The sequence below is a fragment of the Epinephelus lanceolatus genome, chromosome 11, assembly GCF_041903045.1.
Source record: "Epinephelus lanceolatus isolate andai-2023 chromosome 11, ASM4190304v1, whole genome shotgun sequence".
NCBI classification, from domain to species: domain Eukaryota; kingdom Metazoa; phylum Chordata; class Actinopteri; order Perciformes; family Serranidae; genus Epinephelus; species Epinephelus lanceolatus.
Window position 1 is genome coordinate 23,056,150 of NC_135744.1, and position 20,155 is coordinate 23,076,304.

The 20,155-nt window shown below is 40.4% G+C and overlaps 3 protein-coding genes across 6 annotated transcripts in view; 2 read left to right on the top strand and 1 right to left on the bottom strand.

Annotated features, from left to right (window-relative positions):
• The window catches only part of pigl (phosphatidylinositol glycan anchor biosynthesis, class L), a 25,418-nt gene extending 21,478 nt beyond the window's left edge, over positions 1 to 3,940 (top strand). Inside the window, exons 6-7 of the mRNA XM_033637467.2 lie at positions 1,917 to 2,050; positions 3,033 to 3,940. Of these exons, the coding sequence (XP_033493358.1) occupies positions 1,917 to 2,050; positions 3,033 to 3,161 (263 nt within the window). The 3' untranslated portion in view covers positions 3,162 to 3,940. The remainder of the gene's footprint in view (positions 1 to 1,916; positions 2,051 to 3,032) is intronic.
• cenpv (centromere protein V) lies at positions 3,938 to 10,242 on the bottom strand. 3 transcript variants are annotated; one of them, XM_078172368.1, is made up of 8 exons: positions 10,128 to 10,242; positions 9,879 to 10,016; positions 8,784 to 8,870; positions 7,941 to 8,041; positions 7,728 to 7,820; positions 5,839 to 5,908; positions 5,633 to 5,747; positions 3,938 to 4,086 (listed from the first exon to the last, which is right to left on the bottom strand). In XM_078172368.1, the coding sequence occupies exons 5-8, from the start codon at positions 7,817 to 7,819 to the stop codon at positions 3,947 to 3,949; spliced, it is 417 nt and encodes a 138-aa protein (XP_078028494.1). In that variant the 5' UTR covers position 7,820; positions 7,941 to 8,041; positions 8,784 to 8,870; positions 9,879 to 10,016; positions 10,128 to 10,242; the 3' UTR covers positions 3,938 to 3,946. The 3 variants fall into 3 exon arrangements, with proteins under 3 accessions (XP_078028494.1, XP_078028493.1, XP_033493398.1); XM_078172367.1 differs by lacking the exon at positions 8,784 to 8,870; XM_033637507.2 differs by lacking the exons at positions 8,784 to 8,870; positions 9,879 to 10,016; positions 10,128 to 10,242 and adding an exon at positions 8,181 to 8,738.
• On the top strand, positions 10,174 to 19,942 carry LOC117263822 (polyubiquitin-C). 2 transcript variants are annotated; one of them, XM_033637486.2, is made up of 3 exons: positions 10,174 to 10,323; positions 11,023 to 12,625; positions 19,186 to 19,942. In XM_033637486.2, exons 2-3 carry the CDS (start codon positions 11,031 to 11,033, stop codon positions 19,874 to 19,876), a joined length of 2,286 nt encoding a protein of 761 aa, XP_033493377.2. In that variant the 5' UTR covers positions 10,174 to 10,323; positions 11,023 to 11,030; the 3' UTR covers positions 19,877 to 19,942. The 2 variants fall into 2 exon arrangements, with proteins under 2 accessions (XP_033493377.2, XP_033493370.1); XM_033637479.2 differs by lacking the exons at positions 10,174 to 10,323; positions 11,023 to 12,625 and adding an exon at positions 18,261 to 18,400 and having other exon boundaries at positions 19,179 to 19,942.
• Positions 19,943 to 20,155: the final 213 nt, after the last annotated feature.

The following is a 20,155-nucleotide window of genomic DNA, read 5'->3' on the forward strand; positions in this document are numbered from 1 at the left end:
TTCAGGTTGCCGATTATTTTTCTGTCAGTCAAACAATCAACTGACTGCAGTTCTAGTCTGAACTTTTGGTTGCTTCTGGAAAGTTCTTATGATGATGCTGACAGGTAATGTGAAAGGAAAAGTAGGACAGAGCAGGAGCAACATGTTATAACAGGCTCAAAGCCACAGAGCACATTAAAGTTTGAACTGATAAGAAACCAGCATAAATAAGCATGTGTAGTTAATCGTATGTGAGATCTTAACGGTTGCACTGTGCTGTTGAACTCCAGGAAGACATTATCATCTCAGTCCGGAGGCAAACACACACTTTATCCTAGATGTCAGTTTGCCTTACCCTCTTTAGCCTGCAGTGAGCAGGAAAGCTGCGTGATTAATCACACTCACTGGTTATTTATTACCACGCATTTGTACCTCACCTGTTGGACTGGTCTGATCGCAGCCTCTAGTCGAGACGGCAGGAGAGAATTAGGCTCAACGTGATTGTAATAAGCCTCTTCACCTGGCTGTACAGCAGGACGCCTGCTCATTAGCAGCAGCTTTAAGGCTCCACAAACTCCTGCTGCATGACAAGGATCAGAGGTGAAACCTTCAGCACCATATGACAGTCTGTGCTCTATAATATGATGCCATATTTTTGTTGTGCTTTATCCAGTCTTTCTTTCATTTTACTGACAATACTAATATCTCACACAGACACTTCAACTCCCATACAGTAGAACAAGTCATTCTCATGTTCCTAATTCACATAACCTACATCACAAATGCTGCACAGGAAGAACAATCTAAAGTGTGAAAAAGAAGCATTATTATATGTTGCTGATGTGTATAGATGACAGAAAATGTCAAGATTATACATAAATAAATAAATGCCTCCATAAATAAATGATTATTCAATTAAATGTACAAAAAATAATGTTAAAAATAAATGGAGGCATTAATCGATATATTTTGACATAAGTTGATATTTCTGTTTCAATTTTTTTTGATTTATTCGCCTTTTTACATGTGTAATTAACATAAATGAATTTTAAAAATTGACTATTGTAAACCAAATAAAAATAAGTCTTTAAAAAAAATGTTTTAATGTAAATAAGTAAAAGGTAAAATGAAATAATAAAATTAATAAATAGAAGAATTAATACATAAAGCAAATTAAAGCAATTTATTGAATTAACATGCCATTAAATGTATCAAAAATAATATTAAAAATAAATGTACGCATTAATTGATATAATTTGACATAAGTTGATATTTCTGTTTTTATTTGCTTTTTTATTTACCTTGCCCCTATTTATTTACTTTCCTATTTAATTCTCCCTTTTTAGCTGTTCATTATTTATTTAAATGTATACTGAAAATAATACAAAAATTAATAATTTGGGGGAAATAAATAGGTAAAAAATGCAAAGGGAAAATAATGTGTTATTAATACATAGATGAATAAAGAAGAAATTTGACAATCCTTAAATCAATTTGAAAAAATAATCAAAATAAATATTTTTTTAATCAAAAAATATTATTTTTATCAAATAATAATATAAATAAGAACAATTTAAAATGAAATAGTAAAATAAATAAATAGAGTAATTAATAGAATAATTAAAGCAATTTATTTTATTAAAGTGGTTATTTTTTAAATGTAATTTGTTTATGTACGTTTACTTCTGTCATTCTAAGTGTGGCATGGGGTCAACCTTTCACCTAATGGTTGACTGACATCGTAGTGCATAGATGAACTATAAAACATGAATAAATGTTTCTATGGTCTATACTTAGACGTGAGGTTGCTTCACATTAAAATATGTGAAACTGAATAACCTGCGACAGTGGCCTAGTTAAAAGTCTACTGCTGCTATAGTGAACGATTATTATAACGATATATTAACATCTAACTGGGTCTCTGTCTGTCCTCGCAGACTGCTGTTTGCTCTCCCTGGTGACCGTCGGCCTCCTCAGGAAGTACATCTCCTTCCTGGAGCTTCCTGTCAGCTGGCTGCTGCCCTCAGGCCTCCGCTGCATTATAGGCTCACAGGGCTACAGGCGAGCAAAGGTCAGCCTTGAAATGAACAGTTTGTTGGCAATACATGTCACTGTCTGCTATTATAGGGCACTCGTGTTCGGCACATTGTAGTACGGCTATTTACAGTGTAAGTGCTGAGGAAGCAAGAGTGGAGATTAAGTGTGTAAATAAAGAGACACTACAGCAAAGCGAGGAGTCGAGGACTGAATTTGTCTCATCAAGCTAACGCTATATAAAGAAATACATGTAAACTAAGCACAAAAGTGAGGAGATTTGTGTTTGGTAGATTATCTCTTTGTTGTAACAATGCTTCTTGGCAATAAATCTTATACTGTTGGAAAGCTTGTTTATTTCCCCTTTAAATGGTGCCACATTTGTAAGGAACATGCATTTGTGGGATGAGCTGCAGAGTTGAGTATGTGGGTTGCGCTCATGCCAAACAGTTTTTTTTTTTTGTTTTTTTTTGTTTGGTGTTGTTTGGCGGATTGGATGATTTAAGTCTGAAGAAACAAGACATATTGGCAATTTAACAATTTATTCATTTAACAAACAGGAGCCTCCGTAGCGTGTGCAAGAACCATACTAAGTCACAAACGCCTGGCGCCTCCTCGTCATGCTGGCTACCAGCCTGGTCACACACTGCTGTGGGATGGCATCCCATTCTTTAACCAGCATTTGTGGCAAGTCAGCCAACGAAAAAAAGCTGTTTGGCATTGGCAGAGGAGATTTGGCAAATTTTTCATGGGCGCAACCCACATACTCAGCTCTGCTGCTCATCCCATAAATGCATGTTCCTTACAAATGTGGCACCATTTACAAGGGAAAGTTTAAGATTTATTGCCAAGAAGCATTGTTACAACAAAGAAATAATCTACCAAACACAAATTTCCTTACTTTTTGAGCTTAGTTTTATTTAAACTAGGCAGAGATTTTACTGTTTGCTGTTACCTGTGATCTCACAATAACAGGTTATTGGCTGATAACCTCAAACAACCCTTGTCTTTTTTTCCAGGACGCCATGTTTTGTCACCGCACTCAACTCCTGTGGTTCCGTTACCTCTACATCACCTTCTCTCGGTACATGTTCGTCAACACATTCCAAATTATCCCACAAGGACCAAAGAACCTAAAGATCTATTAAAGGTCCAGTGTGTAGGATTTAGGGGGATATGCTGGCAGACATGGAATAAAATATACTAAGTATGTTTTCTTTATTGTATGATCATCTTAAAATAATAAGTGTTGCATTTACGTTGCCTTAGAATGAGCTGTTTATATTGACATAGGGAGCAGGTCCTCATTGTTACTACAGTAGCCCAGAACAGACAAACCAACCACTGGCTCTAGATCGTGGGGTCCACTGGGTCCATTTGTTTTTGAGAGGAAGACACCTCTGCAGATGATTCAGCTCCCAGTAAAAACTTCCTGAGCAATGAACACTGGAGGAATCCTAACCGAGAGAGTTCACGCTTGGCACATGGGAGAAGTTTCAGCATGTTGCAATCTGCGATCTTTACTGTCAGATGCCACTAAATCCTACATACTGCTCCTTTAAGTCTATCTCACCCAGATGCACTGATTGTTACCCTGTTACGCTGCCTAACTACTCGATTACTGTGGTAGCAGTGAGCTGTTTACAAATGTGAGGAGCTGTTTTTGCTCACTAAACAAAGACTTATTCAGTTCTCTACTGGCTAAAGTAGCCTGACATTTTTTCTAAGCTCTCTCCGTAAATAAGCGGAGAATAATTTTGAAATTAAAAAGAAACTTGTGTGTTTGCTAGTGAAACATCTTTATTGTCATTACACTGTATAAAAACAACACTATGGTTTGAAACAGTTGAGCTGTTTTTAGTTATAATGTCAAAGATTTGTTGAAAACACTGTACATTTTCCAGATTAAAAAGATTCTTACATCGCAGTGGTGTTATTTTGTGTCTGTTGTAGGTTTAGACATGTCTCTGATGCTCTTGTGAGCTTGCATGCTTTCCTCCCATTTCTCCCCACAAAACTTCTCCTCTGTGACACTGCGGACTGTACCTGGGTCCAGACAGTGTGGCGCAACCCCTGGAGAGAAAACAACAGCAGTGAAGGTCATCTTGATTAGTTACACATGAACAAAACAGACCATTGTGTCCAGCACCGGTGGTGAAACAAGTAATCACATCCTTAAGTAAGGCTACTGTGAGAATACTGCACTACAAGTAAAAGCTGTGCAGTTTAATCTACAGCAAAGTATTATATTCTATAAGATCATCATGTGTTTGCAGCGTGGCTGTCCTGTGAGAGCCATGCATCTAAAAAGATTTCATGGTGTCAGATAAACAGCCCTGTTTTCAGTTTCAGAGTTTTCTCAACACATAAAGGAACACCTCATCCTTCACTTTATAACTAAATTTCAATATCAACATATCTGGAGTGACTGAATTGCTAGAAAAAATGGCATTGTGCATTTTTTTGCAAACCACAGATTCATTACATTGGCATGTTATTGTGTAGCAGATATGTTAAAACGTGACGTTAAAACTCAAATTTTCATCAATGTGGTTAATGTGCGGTTATGTTTAGGCACAAAAACCACTTGGTTATGGTTAGGAAATGAACATGTTTTGGGTTACAAACAGTGGTTCCTCCATTCTGAATGGACCGCAAGTGATTTGCTATCAAGTCATTTTTGTAGAAAACACACTTTATTTTTAAGTACAGTAAATTTCCAGCACAGAGCTTTTACTTTGAAGTGCAGTCTCCTGCTGTAAAGTGAGTGAATAACGAACAGTTACCTAGCAGAGACTGCAAACTAGCTTGAGACATGGCCAAACACAAGTATGGAGCTGAATATAATAAGCTCTGTGAACATTGAGCAAATGACTAAGGAGAAATCTGTCCCCCGTGGCTTTACCAGTTGAGAACCACTGGTTTAAAATACACGGTTGAATCAGCTGGAGAAGCTGATCGATAAAAATAAAAACCCGCTGGAAATACAGCAATGACTCGCTAAAAAACAAAAAGTCTTACACTGTGATCTTGGCAGGCATCTTACTTCAGTCAGTTCATATGTTGATATGTACAAAACATGCAAATGTAACGTATGCGTGGTTTGCAAAAACGTACAATTGCCAATATTTTCTTCTGGCGGCTAGGATGTCTGGAGATACGTGTTTTTCATTGGACATCAAGTGTATGAAAAATTATAATCTGAAACATAACTAAGGCTGTCAGACAAATGCAGTGCAGTAAAAAGTAAAATATTTACCTCTGAGATGTGGTGGAGGAGAAGTATAAAGTTGCATAAAATGGAAAGACTCAAGTAAAGTACAAGTATCTTGAAATTTGTACTTAAGTACTTGCGTAAATATACTTAGTTACATTCCACCACTGTGCAGCACATTTCACTGACGACTTGGCTTTACCGCATTAATAAAACAAAATGGTGGTGTCCTAATTTTGTTATGTGAATACGCAAATACCATCAACAAAAGCAATAAAGAGCAGACTGGAGCGGTTCGTTTGGAGTAAACACAGCAGAGGTAGTTTGGCATCAACACAGAGGGATGTAAGTTTACAACACATGAGAACACTGTGACTGTCTTGTGTCAGCAGCTAACAGTCATACCATATCCATCAGGGTTGGAGCGTGGAGTGTAGAAACTTTGAACTCCACAGGTTTTACAGAAGGTGTGTTTAGCAACGTGAGTGTTGAACGTGTACGTGGTCAGATTATCTGACCCCTGGGGAGAGAGAAAAAAAATCATTCACTTAAAAATGCTCTTATGATTATATAAGTTCAGTTGAATCAAAATGTTTGCTTGAGTTTAATACCTGTAAGAGTGTGAAGTGATGTTTTGGAACAATGAAATGATGGTTTTGTTTCTTTGTGCAGATGCTACAGCTGGAGAAACAGACATGAATCAGTTTATATTAGTTTGCTTCAAAGTGTACAAGTAACAAAATATTGTTCCAAATGCGTTTAAGATCATTTTTGGGGGTCTTTTTGCTTTTTCTTTCATTTAATAGGACAAATATAGCATGAAAGGGAAAGAGAGAGAGGGTGATGACACAGCAAAGGCCCGTGGGTTGGAATGGAAACCACGGATGCTATGGTAAGCCTTTGCACATTGGACACCTGCTCTACTACAAGATTTTTTTTTAAAGCCAAACTTACTGTAAAGGGTAACTTAAGTATTTTTCAACCTGGACCTTATGTTGCCAGGTCTTTGTGTCTACATGACTAATGGCAACAACATTTTTTGAAACTGGTCCACCATTGAGCAAGAGCGCTGCAGCCAGCAGATGTTAAACTGGCAATGCAATGTAACCACTTGGAAAAATGCGACATCAATGTACGTCCACTAAAGGCGCATATTTTTGCCACTGACAGGCTCAAATTGTTATTGTAAAACTCAGACAACATTATGGAAAGAATCCCTACAGAGATGGACCTTTTTGTTGAAGAGAAGGATCCTTTTATTTAAGAAGAAACAGCCCCAAAATCGCCATCGCCAAACCCACCAGATTCCATTTATAAAAACAGTAACTTTAGCATGTATAGAGTCAGCATATTTTCACATGTAACTGTCTGAATTATGAGTTTATTTCAACCAAACCAGAGTTGGTGATTGTTGGAACAGTGAAAGAATGACCAAGATGGCTTTTGTGAATTTCATTTTGTTTTTGTCAACTTTAAGTAAAGTACTGTTTATTTAAATGGAGTCTGGTGGGTTTGGAGATGGCAATTTCTGGGCTGTTTCTGGTTAAATATTTGATTTAATTCTCTGACCAAAAGATATTTCTCTGTAGATATACTTTCCATAATGTTGTCAGACACTTAGAATAGCAATCCGAGCCTGTCAGTGACAAAACCAAGCACTTTTAGTGGACGTTTATTGACAGCACAAACATGTGGTTACACTGAGGCCTGTTTTGTGGCTGCCTCAACTCAACTCAGGAAAATAGGTAGCCTGAGTGTCAGACTGAAGCTCCCAGAACCTTCAGTCTGACATGGCTTCCATTGAAGGCGATTTACAAGGGGGAGGGAATTTGATTTTTTCCCTAACCAATCAGTAGAGATCAACGAGTCACCCAGAATCTGACGTCATTAGTATCCATGCCTCGGGGGTGCCGAAAACAAGCGAGCATTGCCCATTTAAAATGTCTCCGTCGTCGTGCACGCCCAGCTGCATCACCGTTAAATCCAGTTTAGCAGCTTCCTTAATTTGGTCCTCCATTAACGCGAGTAGTGGCAAAATACCTCGATAGCATCGTTAATGTGGTCTGTAGGATCTGTAGCGGTCGCCATTGTTGCTATCCTCACCAGTTACCCACCGGCGTACAGCTTGACATCAGCGTGGCGCTGATTGGCTAATTGCTAGACCCGCCCCCACCCCCGGCGTTCATTGGTCCGTCCAGCGTTTGGACGAGATAAATCGCAAATTCATTGAAGTATGCCAGACCAGAGATGCAAGCCTACTCAGTTGAGTGGGCGGGGTCTATGGTCTGGAACCAGGCTAGAAAATAGGGTCAAGGTTGAAAAAAATACCAAAGTCACCCTTTAAAAATGTTGATAGCTTCAGAGCTTCTGTGCCAGGATTATTTTTATTTTTTGGCAGAGGACTACAAACTTATTTTAAATTTAAAATAACACGTCTTGGACAACCAAATTTGTTATTTAAATTTATGACAGACAATGTGATAGAATTTAATATCCGTACTTGCAGTGGAAAACATGGAGGTCTGGGGAATGTAGGACTTCAAACCTAACAGCCCCACAGTGGCAGCCGCCTGTATGTTTCATCAGATCCATTCTGGGAAGAAAATAACAAACCATCAGGATGAATACATGTGTCTATATTTAGTTACTGATATGGTAAGAACTTACTTAGTCACTTTGATGTCAACAAGAAAACAATAAGGAATGTATTTACCAGTAAACTGAAGCTCTGCTGAAACCAGTTTAACACACTTGTTGTGAAATCTGCTGACGTGAAACTGAGCGTCCCACCCAAAAACAGGTCCAGTCACCCTGCTGGAGAAAATACAATGACCCCAGTCAAAGTCCTTCACTGATAAGAGTCACATTTACATTAAACGCCTCTCTGCTTTTGACACATTCACAGCTATTCATGTGCTCACTGAATATGTGATTTAAATTCAAAGGTGGGCACCTCTAAGAAAATCACTTGTGTTTCATGTGATAATAGTGTCAGCTCCCACAGTACTCAGCTCGGCCTGCGTCCTGTTGGAAGACTGCTTTTCCTGGAAGACTTTGAGGCCGTCGATAATAATTCCAAGCAAGGGGCAGGGCAAAGTACTGCAGACGTGCACAAACACATTCCTCAGGGGTTGAACTAGTTCAGCCGGCAGACGCCCAGCTCTGTCTGGAAAGCACTTGCGTACTGCATCACGGGTTGGGTGTCATATGACAGGGTGCGGGAGGGAATGATGTGACCTAAATACATATATTAAGACTCCAAGCTGAATCATATCTATGACCTTAAAATAGGATCCCAGTGGGCTACAGACCCTCATCAGAGCTTTGGCTCTGTGATTTATTTTACAGTGCTGTGGCTTGTTGAAATAATGGTGGCAGCTAAAAGTGGGGAGGCAAATCACTGGTCAGTATTTGAACCTGATTTTCAATAGCTCTCCACAGTGCTGCGTTGGTTCCCATGGCCAATTTGGGAGACCGCAGACCTAAATCTCAGATGCTTCGCGTGTTTAATCACCTGGGTCACTTTGTTTCAGGAACATATGAAAACTCACTGTACCTCTGTTGTCCACTATCACCTAAGCGTTGACAACATGCCAGGCATTGTACATGACCCACACTCACTGGGAAAAGACGACGCCTTTACCTGTAAATTATACAATAAAATTCTTCTTTACCATTACGCTTTGGGATATATTACTCAAAAATATTAACAAGGAGAACAGAAACTAACATAACGTTTCATCATATGAACTGATCTTAGCTTGAGCCATGAAAATAATATGCCTACACAGCAAGAAACATTTATTTTGTGTCTAGTCAGAAAACATAAGGCTTGCTCAACTTGTGCTTGTGAATGTTTTTTTTAATTCCTGCCATGCACATTTAAGTACAGTAAATCCTGATAAGCAGGGAAGGGCCGCCCCACTCTACAACAACTTAACTTTTAATTAAAAATACATACTTTCAGTAAAGACACCTAGACTAAAATGAGCCCAAATGTCACGTGCAGACTTGAAGCAGTATAAATAAGCAACTGTTTATCTTTAGGGCAAACCAAATGTGGCCTCATTAGGTCTCAAACATCACTTGTTTCAGTATTTAGGTCATGACCACACAGCCTGTGGTCATGGCCAGATAACAAGCATCAGCAAAATCAGCTGATCCAATTACATATATTGCACTGTGTGTTCAGGATGTCTTCTTTATTTAGATGGTATGTGTGATGTGAAATCTGATTGCAAGTGAAAATGAAATGAAACAAGGAGGGTAAAGGAGGTCAGTTTGCAGTGCTGTCTTCTTTACCTCAAAGACCTCACCCTGCTGTCACAGCAGCTGGTGGGACACGTTTACCAAACACGTTTCCATCTGTTAGGCACGTTTGATGGAAATCAACAGAATTACTGTCTGCACATGTGCCTTTGGTGTGTCACATAAATGCACAGTCATTTACAGGCTTCGTGACTTCCTGATATGACAGTGGGTATGATATTCTGTATTACAGAAAAGGGGAAGATGGGAAGAGTCCTTGTGTGTGTTATAAGACTACAGTACAGCCTGGAATTACACAAGACTTTATCTATTTAGGTCTTGATTTGAGCTGTGTTATAATCACATAGTCATAAATGTTATGTAGTCATCAAACATTACTTACTGTAACACGGCAACCAATCGCTGGCCAAACAAACAATCACTCCGTCCAATCAGAAGCTCGGGGACGGTTTCTGTTGCTACCGTGTTCTAGCAAATTCTAGAGCCAGAGCCGTTGGGTAGGGAGATATCACTCCGCCGCCTGGGAAATGTCAAAATATAGTTTTCAAGCATACACATTTATAATAAAACATTCATAAGTAAACGTTAGATTATTAAATGAAATAATAGTGTAAGAAAATAAATAACGTACATTGATATACTGCGGTTCGGAGCAGTGGGGAGTATTTTCGAGTGCGGATGGATATTAAAAGATGACGTATGCAGAGACCGGTATATATTACAGTGTTTGGCTGTACTGCAGTATAGTTCCACAGCGGAAGACGAGAAGAAGAAATCTTCGCAGCTTTTCACTTCAATCTTTAAACTATAGACTGCAGTTCTCTGAAGTAAGTACACATTTTATCATCTTCCCAAGATATATCGTTGTTACAATGTGAGCTTGTTCTGTTTTTAAAGTCGGTTGTTTGGTGACCGGTGCCGTTGCTTTACAGTTTGGCTCAAGTGAATCGTAGCTAACGTTAACAATGACTCGGTCTGCCTTAAATTGACGTTAAATCTTCAAGTAAAGACGAGCGGTTAAGCTTTATTATTTTGTTAAGTCAGTACAGGTTGTTACCGAGTTTCGGCGTCGATCAGTCCGTAGTTGATTTCATGGTTGGCTAATGTTAGCTTTAGCAATGACTCAACATTTCCAGTATCGTCCATTAGCGAGTAACGTTAGCTGAACAAAAGGAAGGTCAATAAGATCTCAAAATGGCGCTCGGGCCGGAATGGCTTCTGGGCTGCCGATAGTTAAGTGCGTCAGATTGATATTCTATTTTTTTTTTTTTTTTTTTTTTTTAGGATTTTCTAAGAAGGTGTTCCTGTCATAAGGGATTCCATTCTCATTTGAGTCATTAGCATATTGTAGAGGTAATACAAGCTCTATGTTTCACAAATTGAACGGGTAATTAAAGGGTTCTAGGTTATGTATTTAGTTACAATATTAGAAACTTTAATGTTAAGGCGCAGCAGTTTTATATGAACTGTTTTACCGCACTGAATTTATTCTAAATCCTGGTTTTATGTATATCAATTTTACATAGGTGCCAGCATGCAGATCTTTGTGAAGACCCTCACTGGCAAGACCATCACCCTTGAGGTTGAGCCCAGCGACACCATTGAGAATGTCAAAGCCAAAATCCAGGACAAGGAAGGCATTCCCCCCGACCAGCAGAGGTTGATCTTTGCCGGCAAACAGCTGGAAGATGGCCGCACCCTCTCTGACTACAACATCCAGAAAGAATCCACCCTCCATCTTGTCCTGCGTTTGAGGGGAGGCATGCAGATCTTCGTCAAGACCCTCACTGGCAAGACCATCACCCTGGAGGTCGAGCCCAGTGACACCATTGAGAATGTCAAGGCCAAAATCCAGGACAAGGAGGGCATTCCCCCTGACCAGCAGAGGCTGATCTTTGCCGGCAAACAGCTGGAAGATGGCCGCACACTCTCCGACTACAACATCCAGAAGGAGTCAACCCTCCATCTTGTCCTGCGTCTGAGGGGCGGCATGCAGATCTTCGTCAAGACCCTCACTGGCAAGACCATCACCTTGGAAGTTGAGCCCAGTGACACAATTGAAAATGTTAAGGCCAAAATCCAGGACAAGGAGGGCATTCCCCCTGACCAGCAGCGTCTGATCTTTGCTGGAAAGCAGCTGGAAGATGGCCGTACCCTCTCCGACTACAACATCCAGAAGGAGTCAACCCTCCATCTTGTCCTGCGTCTGAGGGGCGGCATGCAGATCTTCGTGAAGACCCTCACTGGCAAGACCATCACCCTGGAGGTCGAGCCTAGTGACACTATTGAGAACGTCAAGGCCAAAATCCAGGACAAAGAGGGCATCCCTCCTGACCAGCAGAGGCTGATCTTTGCTGGAAAGCAGCTGGAAGATGGTCGCACCCTCTCCGACTACAACATCCAGAAGGAGTCCACCCTCCATCTTGTCCTGCGTCTGAGGGGCGGCATGCAGATCTTCGTCAAGACCCTCACTGGCAAGACTATCACCCTGGAGGTCGAGCCTAGTGACACTATTGAGAATGTGAAGGCCAAAATCCAGGACAAAGAGGGCATCCCTCCTGACCAGCAGAGGCTGATCTTTGCTGGAAAGCAGCTGGAAGATGGTCGCACCCTCTCCGACTACAACATCCAGAAGGAGTCCACCCTCCATCTTGTCCTGCGTCTGAGGGGCGGCATGCAAATCTTCGTGAAGACCCTCACTGGCAAGACCATCACCCTGGAGGTCGAGCCTAGTGACACTATTGAGAACGTCAAGGCCAAAATCCAGGACAAAGAGGGCATCCCTCCTGACCAGCAGAGGCTGATCTTTGCTGGAAAGCAGCTGGAAGATGGCCGCACCCTCTCTGACTATAACATCCAGAAGGAGTCCACCCTCCATCTTGTCCTGCGTCTGAGGGGAGGCATGCAGATCTTCGTCAAGACCCTGACTGGCAAGACCATCACCCTGGAGGTTGAGCCCAGCGACACCATTGAGAACGTGAAGGCCAAAATCCAGGACAAGGAAGGCATTCCTCCTGACCAGCAGAGGCTGATCTTTGCTGGAAAGCAGCTAGAAGATGGCCGCACCCTCTCTGACTACAACATCCAGAAGGAGTCCACCCTCCATCTTGTCCTGCGTCTGAGGGGGGGGCAGTAAAGTCATTTTATGATTCCATGTTCTTAACCTTATTTCCCTAAAGTTAACGTGCTGTGTATGACATTCTATACATGCCATGTTATAAAGTTGTTACACATGACAAAGGTGTTATCCGTTACATGACCAAAAGTTCGATATACATCACTTAATAAATGATTAAACAGAATTTCCTGGTGTTGTTTGTTCATTCATGTTTTAAATCCACTGTTTAGATACACTATCAGCTAAGTAGAAGCTACCTGGGTAAAACATTTTCATTTTATGCAAACACGGCAATAAGGAGGAAAGGCCATAATAAAACCTCTAGTACACTGTTGAGTCTGTAGTAGGGGAAGTAGAGGGTTGAGCTGAAGGTGATGTTTCTCATGATTTCTCAAACATGGTAATGCAGTGACCTTAAATTGCTGAATGACCTGGAAAAGTAAATGTTGAGACACAGCTAGCTAGATGTCTCAAAATATGACCTTGGGGTGTGAATAACAGCAAGAGATATCTGTTTAATATAGTTCATTGCTAAGAACAAAACCAGATTCAATGTTTCATTCTCAGAAAGCTGATGTGATGGCTGTAACATTGCTATGATAATCTTCAGTCCAGAAACAGTTTCTGGTTCATTGACATCTCCTCAACATAACTAAAAACTTAAAAAAAACACAGACAAACAACAACAAAGGTGTTGAAATATTTCCCTCCTCATACTCTGTAAACAACAGCTACCACACAATTCAGGATGTAATTTCTACCAATTAAAACATTGCTTTAGTTGTATGATGTATGTGAGAAGCATAGTGCGTAGAAAAGTAATAAAACCTGCATTGTCACAAATCACCATTGCCCATAGTTTCCATGTCAAGCACAGTATCTCCAAGTAGGTCAAATCCCATAGAATGAGCTGGGAGCTGCCTATAGCTAGCTGATTTTAATATAATGGTCTATATGTATTTACATATGTATCCACTTTGTAGATGTGGAGATGAATGATGGGTAGATTATAAAAAGGTGTCTACTCAGTGAATGCACTGAAACTCCTGAAGAAGTTGACAGAGCTGGAGGTCAGTTCTGAGTCACTGAGAGCCTCAAAAGGAAGAAGAAATTTTTATTAATGAGGATGTGGCGCCATCTACTGTTAAGACTTTGACACATTAGCTAGAGAAAAGGCAAACAAACCAGAAGAAGGTGACTTGAACAAACTGGGCAGCATATTCTTATCAGATTCCAGTACAAACATACTGTAGATTGTCTTGTTTTGCCACATGAGATTAGTTTCCACATGCACAGCATAAATACACATTGCATGTTAAAAGGTCAGGAAAACATGCAGACATAAGCAGGAGTCTGTGGCAGAAAAATAAATCATACAAGGAGTGCTTGTTTTTCCATGTGCAGCCTAACATGAATGAGTTGAATGTGATGACTCTGTGTATATAGTGAAACTGACACCCCAAGCATCAATAATATTTCAACCCACATGCAAGGCTAAGGTAAGGGGTGCCACTATAGTCTCCAGTGAAGAAAGTAGTCTGGATTATGGATGGCACAAGATTGTACCATGGTATTTACCTTCTAATCCAAAGATAAACTGGCTCAATGCTGTTATCTGGATTATCTGGTGTTGGCTGTTTATCCTGCCAAAGATCAGGATCCGCTTTAATGGCCAAGTACTGTACGTGCACTCATCCAGGGAATTTAAGTCAGTTTTTTTTTGTCTCTTTGTGTATATACACAGATACACATACAGCTAAAACATGGACAAAGGTTGAACAATTCAGATGGTAGGGTCAGAATTTGGTGTAAACAACATGAAAGCATGGATCCATCTTGCCTTGTATCAACAGTTCAGGCTGGTGGTGGTGGTGTAATGGTGTGTGGGATATTTTCTTGGCACACTTTGGGCCTCTTAGTACCAACTGAGCATGGTTTAAACACCACAGCCTACCTGAGTATTGTTGCTGACTGTGTCCATCCCTTTATGACCACAGTGTAGCCATCTTCTGATGGCTACTTCCAGCAGGATAACGCACCATGTCACAAAGCTCACATCATCTCAAACTGGTTTCTTGAACATGACAGTTCACTGTACTCCAATGGCCTCCACAGTCACCAGATCTCAATCCAATAGAGCACCTTTGGGATGTGGTGGAACGGGAGATTGGCATCATGGATGTGCAGCCGACAAATCTGCAGCAACTATGTGATGCTATCATGTCAATATGGACAAAATCTCTGAGGAATGTTCCTAACACCTTGTTGAATCTATGCCACCAAGAGTTAAGGCAGTTCTGAAGGCAAATAGGGGTCCAACCCAGTACTAGCAAGGTGTGCCTAATAAAATGGCCGGTGAGTGTATGTACAACACAAAATGTAAACAGTATTACAGTAGTGCACTTGTGCAGAGTGCAAAGGGGACTAGAATAAATAGGGGATAATAAATGTAACAGGTTCTTTTATATACCTATATATATATGCATGGAAGGATTACAGAATGGGTCTACTGGGTACAGGTCCAGGGGCCCAAAGTCTCAAGGGGGGCCCTGGCTCCAACCTGCAAAATGTCACTCAAATAAATACATAACAACTGTGAAGAGATTCACAATTACCACTAAAAGATGCAAACGAACTGCAAAGAGACACAAAATAATTACAAAAGGAGCAAAACAACCATAAAGAGACACAAAATGACAAAAGAGACACAAAATTACCTCAGAAAGAACAACACTACTACAAAGAGACACAAAACGACCAATAAAGACACAGAATTACATCAAGGAGACACAAAATTACCTCAAAGAAACACAAAATGACAAAAGAGACTAAATTACCCCAAAGAGACACAAAATGAAAAAGGGACATTAAGTTACCTCAAAAAGAACAACACTGCTACAAAGAGACAAAAAACAAACACAAAAGGAGCAAAACAACCACAAACAGACAAAAAGTGAACAAAAGAGACCAGAGGTGGGTAGTAACTAGTTACATTTACTCAGTTACATTTACTTGAGTAACTTTTTAGAGAAATTGTACTTTTAAAGAGTAGTTTTAATGCAAAATACTTTTTACTTTTACTTGAGTAATATTGTTTTAAAGTAACAATACTCTTACTTGAGTACAATATTTGGCTACTCTACCCACCTCTGAGTACATAATAATATATGTGTGTATATATATATATATATATATACAGTACAGGCCAAAAGTTTGGACACACCTTCTCATTCAATGCGTTTTCTTTATTTTCATGACTATTTACATTGTAGATTCTCACTGAAGGCATCAAAACTATGAATGAACACATGTGGAGTTATGTACTTAACAAAAAAAGGTGAAATAACTGAAAACATGTTTTATAGTTTCTTCAAAATAGCCACCCTTTGCTCTGATTACTGCTTTGCACACTCTTGGCATTCTCTCGATGAGCTTCAAGAGGTAGTCACCTGAAATGGTTTCCACTTCACAGGTGTGCCTTATCAGGGTTAATTAGTGGAATTTCTTGCTTTATCAATGGGGTTGGGACCATCAGTTGTGTTGTGCAGAAGTCAGGTTAATACACAGCCGACAGCCCTATGGGACAACTGTTAAAATTCATATTATGGCAAGAACCAATCAGCTAACTAAAGAAAAACAAGTGGCCATCATTACTTTAAGAAATGAAGGTCAGTCAGTCCGGAAAATTGCAAAAACTTTAAATGTGTCGCCAAGTGGAGTCGCAAAAACCATCAAGCGCTACAACGAAACTGGCACACATGAGGACCGACCCAGGAAAGGAAGACCAAGAGTCACCTCTGCTTCTGAGGATAAGTTCATCCGAGTCACCAGCCTCAGAAATCGCAAGTTAACAGCAGCTCAGATCAGAGACCAGATGAATGCCACACAGAGTTCTAGCAGCAGACCCATCTCTAGAACAACTGTTAAGAGGAGACTGCGCGAATCAGGCCTTCATGGTCAAATAGCTGCTAGGAAACCACTGCTAAGGAGAGGCAACAAGCAGAAGAGATTTGTTTGGGCCAAGAAACACAAGGAATGGACATTAGACCAGTGGAAATCTGTGCTTTGGTCTGATGAGTCCAAATTTGAGATCTTTGGTTCCAACCGTCGTGTCTTTGTGAGACGCAGAAAAGGTGAACGGATGGATTCCACATGCCTGGTTCCCACTGTGAAGCATGGAGGAGGAGGTGTGATGGTGTGGGGGTGTTTTGCTGGTGACACTGGTGGGGGTATTATTCAAAATTGAAGGCACACTGAACCAGCATGGCTACCACAGCATCCTGCAGCGACATGCCATCCCATCCGGTTTGCGTTTAGTTGGACGATCATTTATTTTTCAACAGGACAATGACCCCAAACACACCTCCAGGCTGTGTAAGGGCTATTTGACCAAGAAGGAGAGTGATGGAGTGCTGCGGCAGATGACCTGGCCTCCACAGTCACCGGACCTGAACCCAATCGAGATGGTTTGGGGTGAGCTGGACCGCAGAGTGAAGGCAAAGGGGCCAACAAGTGCTAAACACCTCTGGGAACTCCTTCAAGACTGTTGGAAAACCATTTCAGGTGACTACCTCTTGAAGCTCATGGAGAGAATGCCAAGAGTGTGCAAAGCAGTAATCAGAGCAAAGGGTGGCTATTTTGAAGAAACTAGAATATAAAACATGTTTTCAGTTATTTCACCTTTTTTTGTTAAGTACATAACTCCACATGTGTTCATTCATAGTTTTGATGCCTTCAGTGAGAATCTACAATGTAAATAGTCATGAAAATAAAGAAAACGCATTGAATGAGAAGGTGCGTCCAAACTTTTGGCCTGTACTGTATATATATATATATATATATATATATATATATATATATATATACACACACACACACACACACAAAATTAACCCAAAGAGACACAAAATGACAAAGACACAAAATTAACCCAAAATTGTATTCAAAAGGGACAATAGAACCACAGAGACACAAAATGATTAAAAAAAGACACTTTATAACCTCAAAGAGACACAAAATGACAAGAGACTAAATCACCTCAAAGAGACACAAAACGACCAATACATCAAAGAGACACAACACTAAAGAGACACAAAATGACTACAGAAAGACAAAAAAAAACACAACAACATGCATTCCGACTACAAAGAGATGAAAAACAACAACACAAAAAAACTAAAAAGTGTGTGTATGTGTACTGATCCGTCGTAGGAGGTGGGGAGCCTATCTGTGCTTATATGCTTATATTGACAGTAATGATGTTAAAGAACAGTGAGTATTTAAACTGTGAATTCTATAATTTACTGGTAAAGTGGATGACTATTTGTAGTTAGTTTGTGCACCAACATCAGTATGGATCAGATTGGTTGTGTGACAAAGTATTCATGAAACATGTACATGAACATGCTTTTTTTGTTTATTTGTCTATATCAGTAGTTGTAAATAAGTTTGGGATAGTTATTCACACTTTCCTTTTTTACATTAGACATGAATACCTGAATACTGAGAAGGGGGCAGGATTATTTAAGTGAACACTTCTTACACTTCCTACTCCTTTTAGAGGACAGAAACTAACGTTTTATATATGTATATATATATATATATATATATATATATATATATATAGTATTGGGGACTATTTTCAAGTGCGGATGAATATAACTCGAAGTGCGGATGAATATAACTCGATGACGTAGCTCCAGTATAAATATTCCCGTCCCCCTGGCAACTGTACAGTCAGAGGAGGTGTAACTGGGGGACAGGAGGACGTAATACCGAAATAACTTGTAAGTACAGCCATTTATTTAAAAATATATTATCCGCAACACTTTTTGTAGTTTATCCATCGATTTAGAGCTTCCGTAAATTGTCACAGCTGTCGACTTTGTGCCTTTATAGCAGCTACCGTTAGCTAACCGCTTCGTAAACAATGACTGTAGAGGCTTGCTAAAGGCTAGCTTTCAACGTCAAAATAACGTTTCTGAGATGAGTAATGTAATTTATATGACGTAGTTTGCGTTTAAGACAATGCCCTTTATGTTTATTACTTTCTTTATCAATCGTCAAGTTGAACAATAGCCAACAAGACATTAGCTAACGTTAGAAACAATGGTACAACATTTCTAGCTCCATCGTCCATTAGCGGGTAACGTTAGCGGAACAAAACGAAGGCAAACAACAATACGTTATTTTAAAATGGCGCTGGTGCTGGAAACACCGGCTTGCCACTAGTATGTTTTTGTGATACAGTGGGATTCCGCTCACTTATAGATAAAATGATAAATAGGGACCCGAATAATGGCGGCTGCTTGTTCAAAATACATGAAAAAAGCTGCTTCAAAATTACCGTAACGTTATACCTTCTCAGACAGGTAGAGGCAATGATCTAAACGGCCTTACAATAAAGCGTAGGTGTAAAGATATTTACAATGAGAGGTACCATTTCATAGTAGACTGGTCACAATAAATTGACACAGTTTATTTTTAGATTATACAAGGTAACTTTTGCTGTAGGCCTTTTCACATTAAAGGAAAATAGTAACCTGGAATTTGTACTTTTCATAGGTGCCAGCATGCAGATCTTTGTCAAGACCCTCACTGGCAAGACCATCACCCTTGAGGTCGAGCCTAGCGACACCATTGAGAATGTGAAGGCCAAGATCCAGGACAAAGAGGGCATCCCTCCTGACCAGCAGAGGCTGATCTTTGCTGGAAAGCAGCTGGAAGATGGCCGCACCCTCTCTGACTACAACATCCAGAAGGAGTCAACCCTCCATCTTGTCCTGCGTCTGAGGGGAGGCATGCAGATCTTCGTGAAGACCCTGACTGGCAAGACCATCACCCTGGAGGTTGAGCCCAGTGACACCATTGAGAACGTGAAGGCCAAAATCCAGGACAAGGAGGGCATTCCCCCTGACCAGCAGAGGCTGATCTTTGCCGGCAAACAGCTGGAAGATGGCCGCACCCTCTCTGACTACAACATCCAGAAAGAATCCACCCTCCATCTTGTCCTGCGTCTGAGGGGAGGCATGCAGATCTTCGTCAAGACCCTGACTGGCAAGACCATCACCCTGGAGGTCGAGCCCAGCGACACCATTGAAAACGTGAAGGCCAAGATCCAGGACAAAGAAGGCATCCCCCCTGACCAGCAGAGGCTGATCTTTGCTGGCAAGCAGCTGGAAGATGGCCGCACCCTCTCTGACTACAACATCCAGAAGGAGTCAACCCTCCACTTGGTCCTGCGTCTGAGGGGTGGTCAATAAATGATTCCATGTTTTTACTTGGTTTACATGACAACATTACTCAATAAAAGATGACAGATTAAATTATGTTTTCCGCCTCTTTTGCACATTTGTTTGGAATGTGAACATTTTAAGAGCTGAGGGGTTTTCAGATTTTCCCCTGCTAAAATCCAGTTACTATTATACATTCAGATCATTAACAATTCTGCCTTATTTCTATGCGTAATGTCCTCGTAAACAAATGTTGGACAGTTGATGTTTTTTAATATTTGTTAAAATTAAGAATCAAAGGTTTCAATT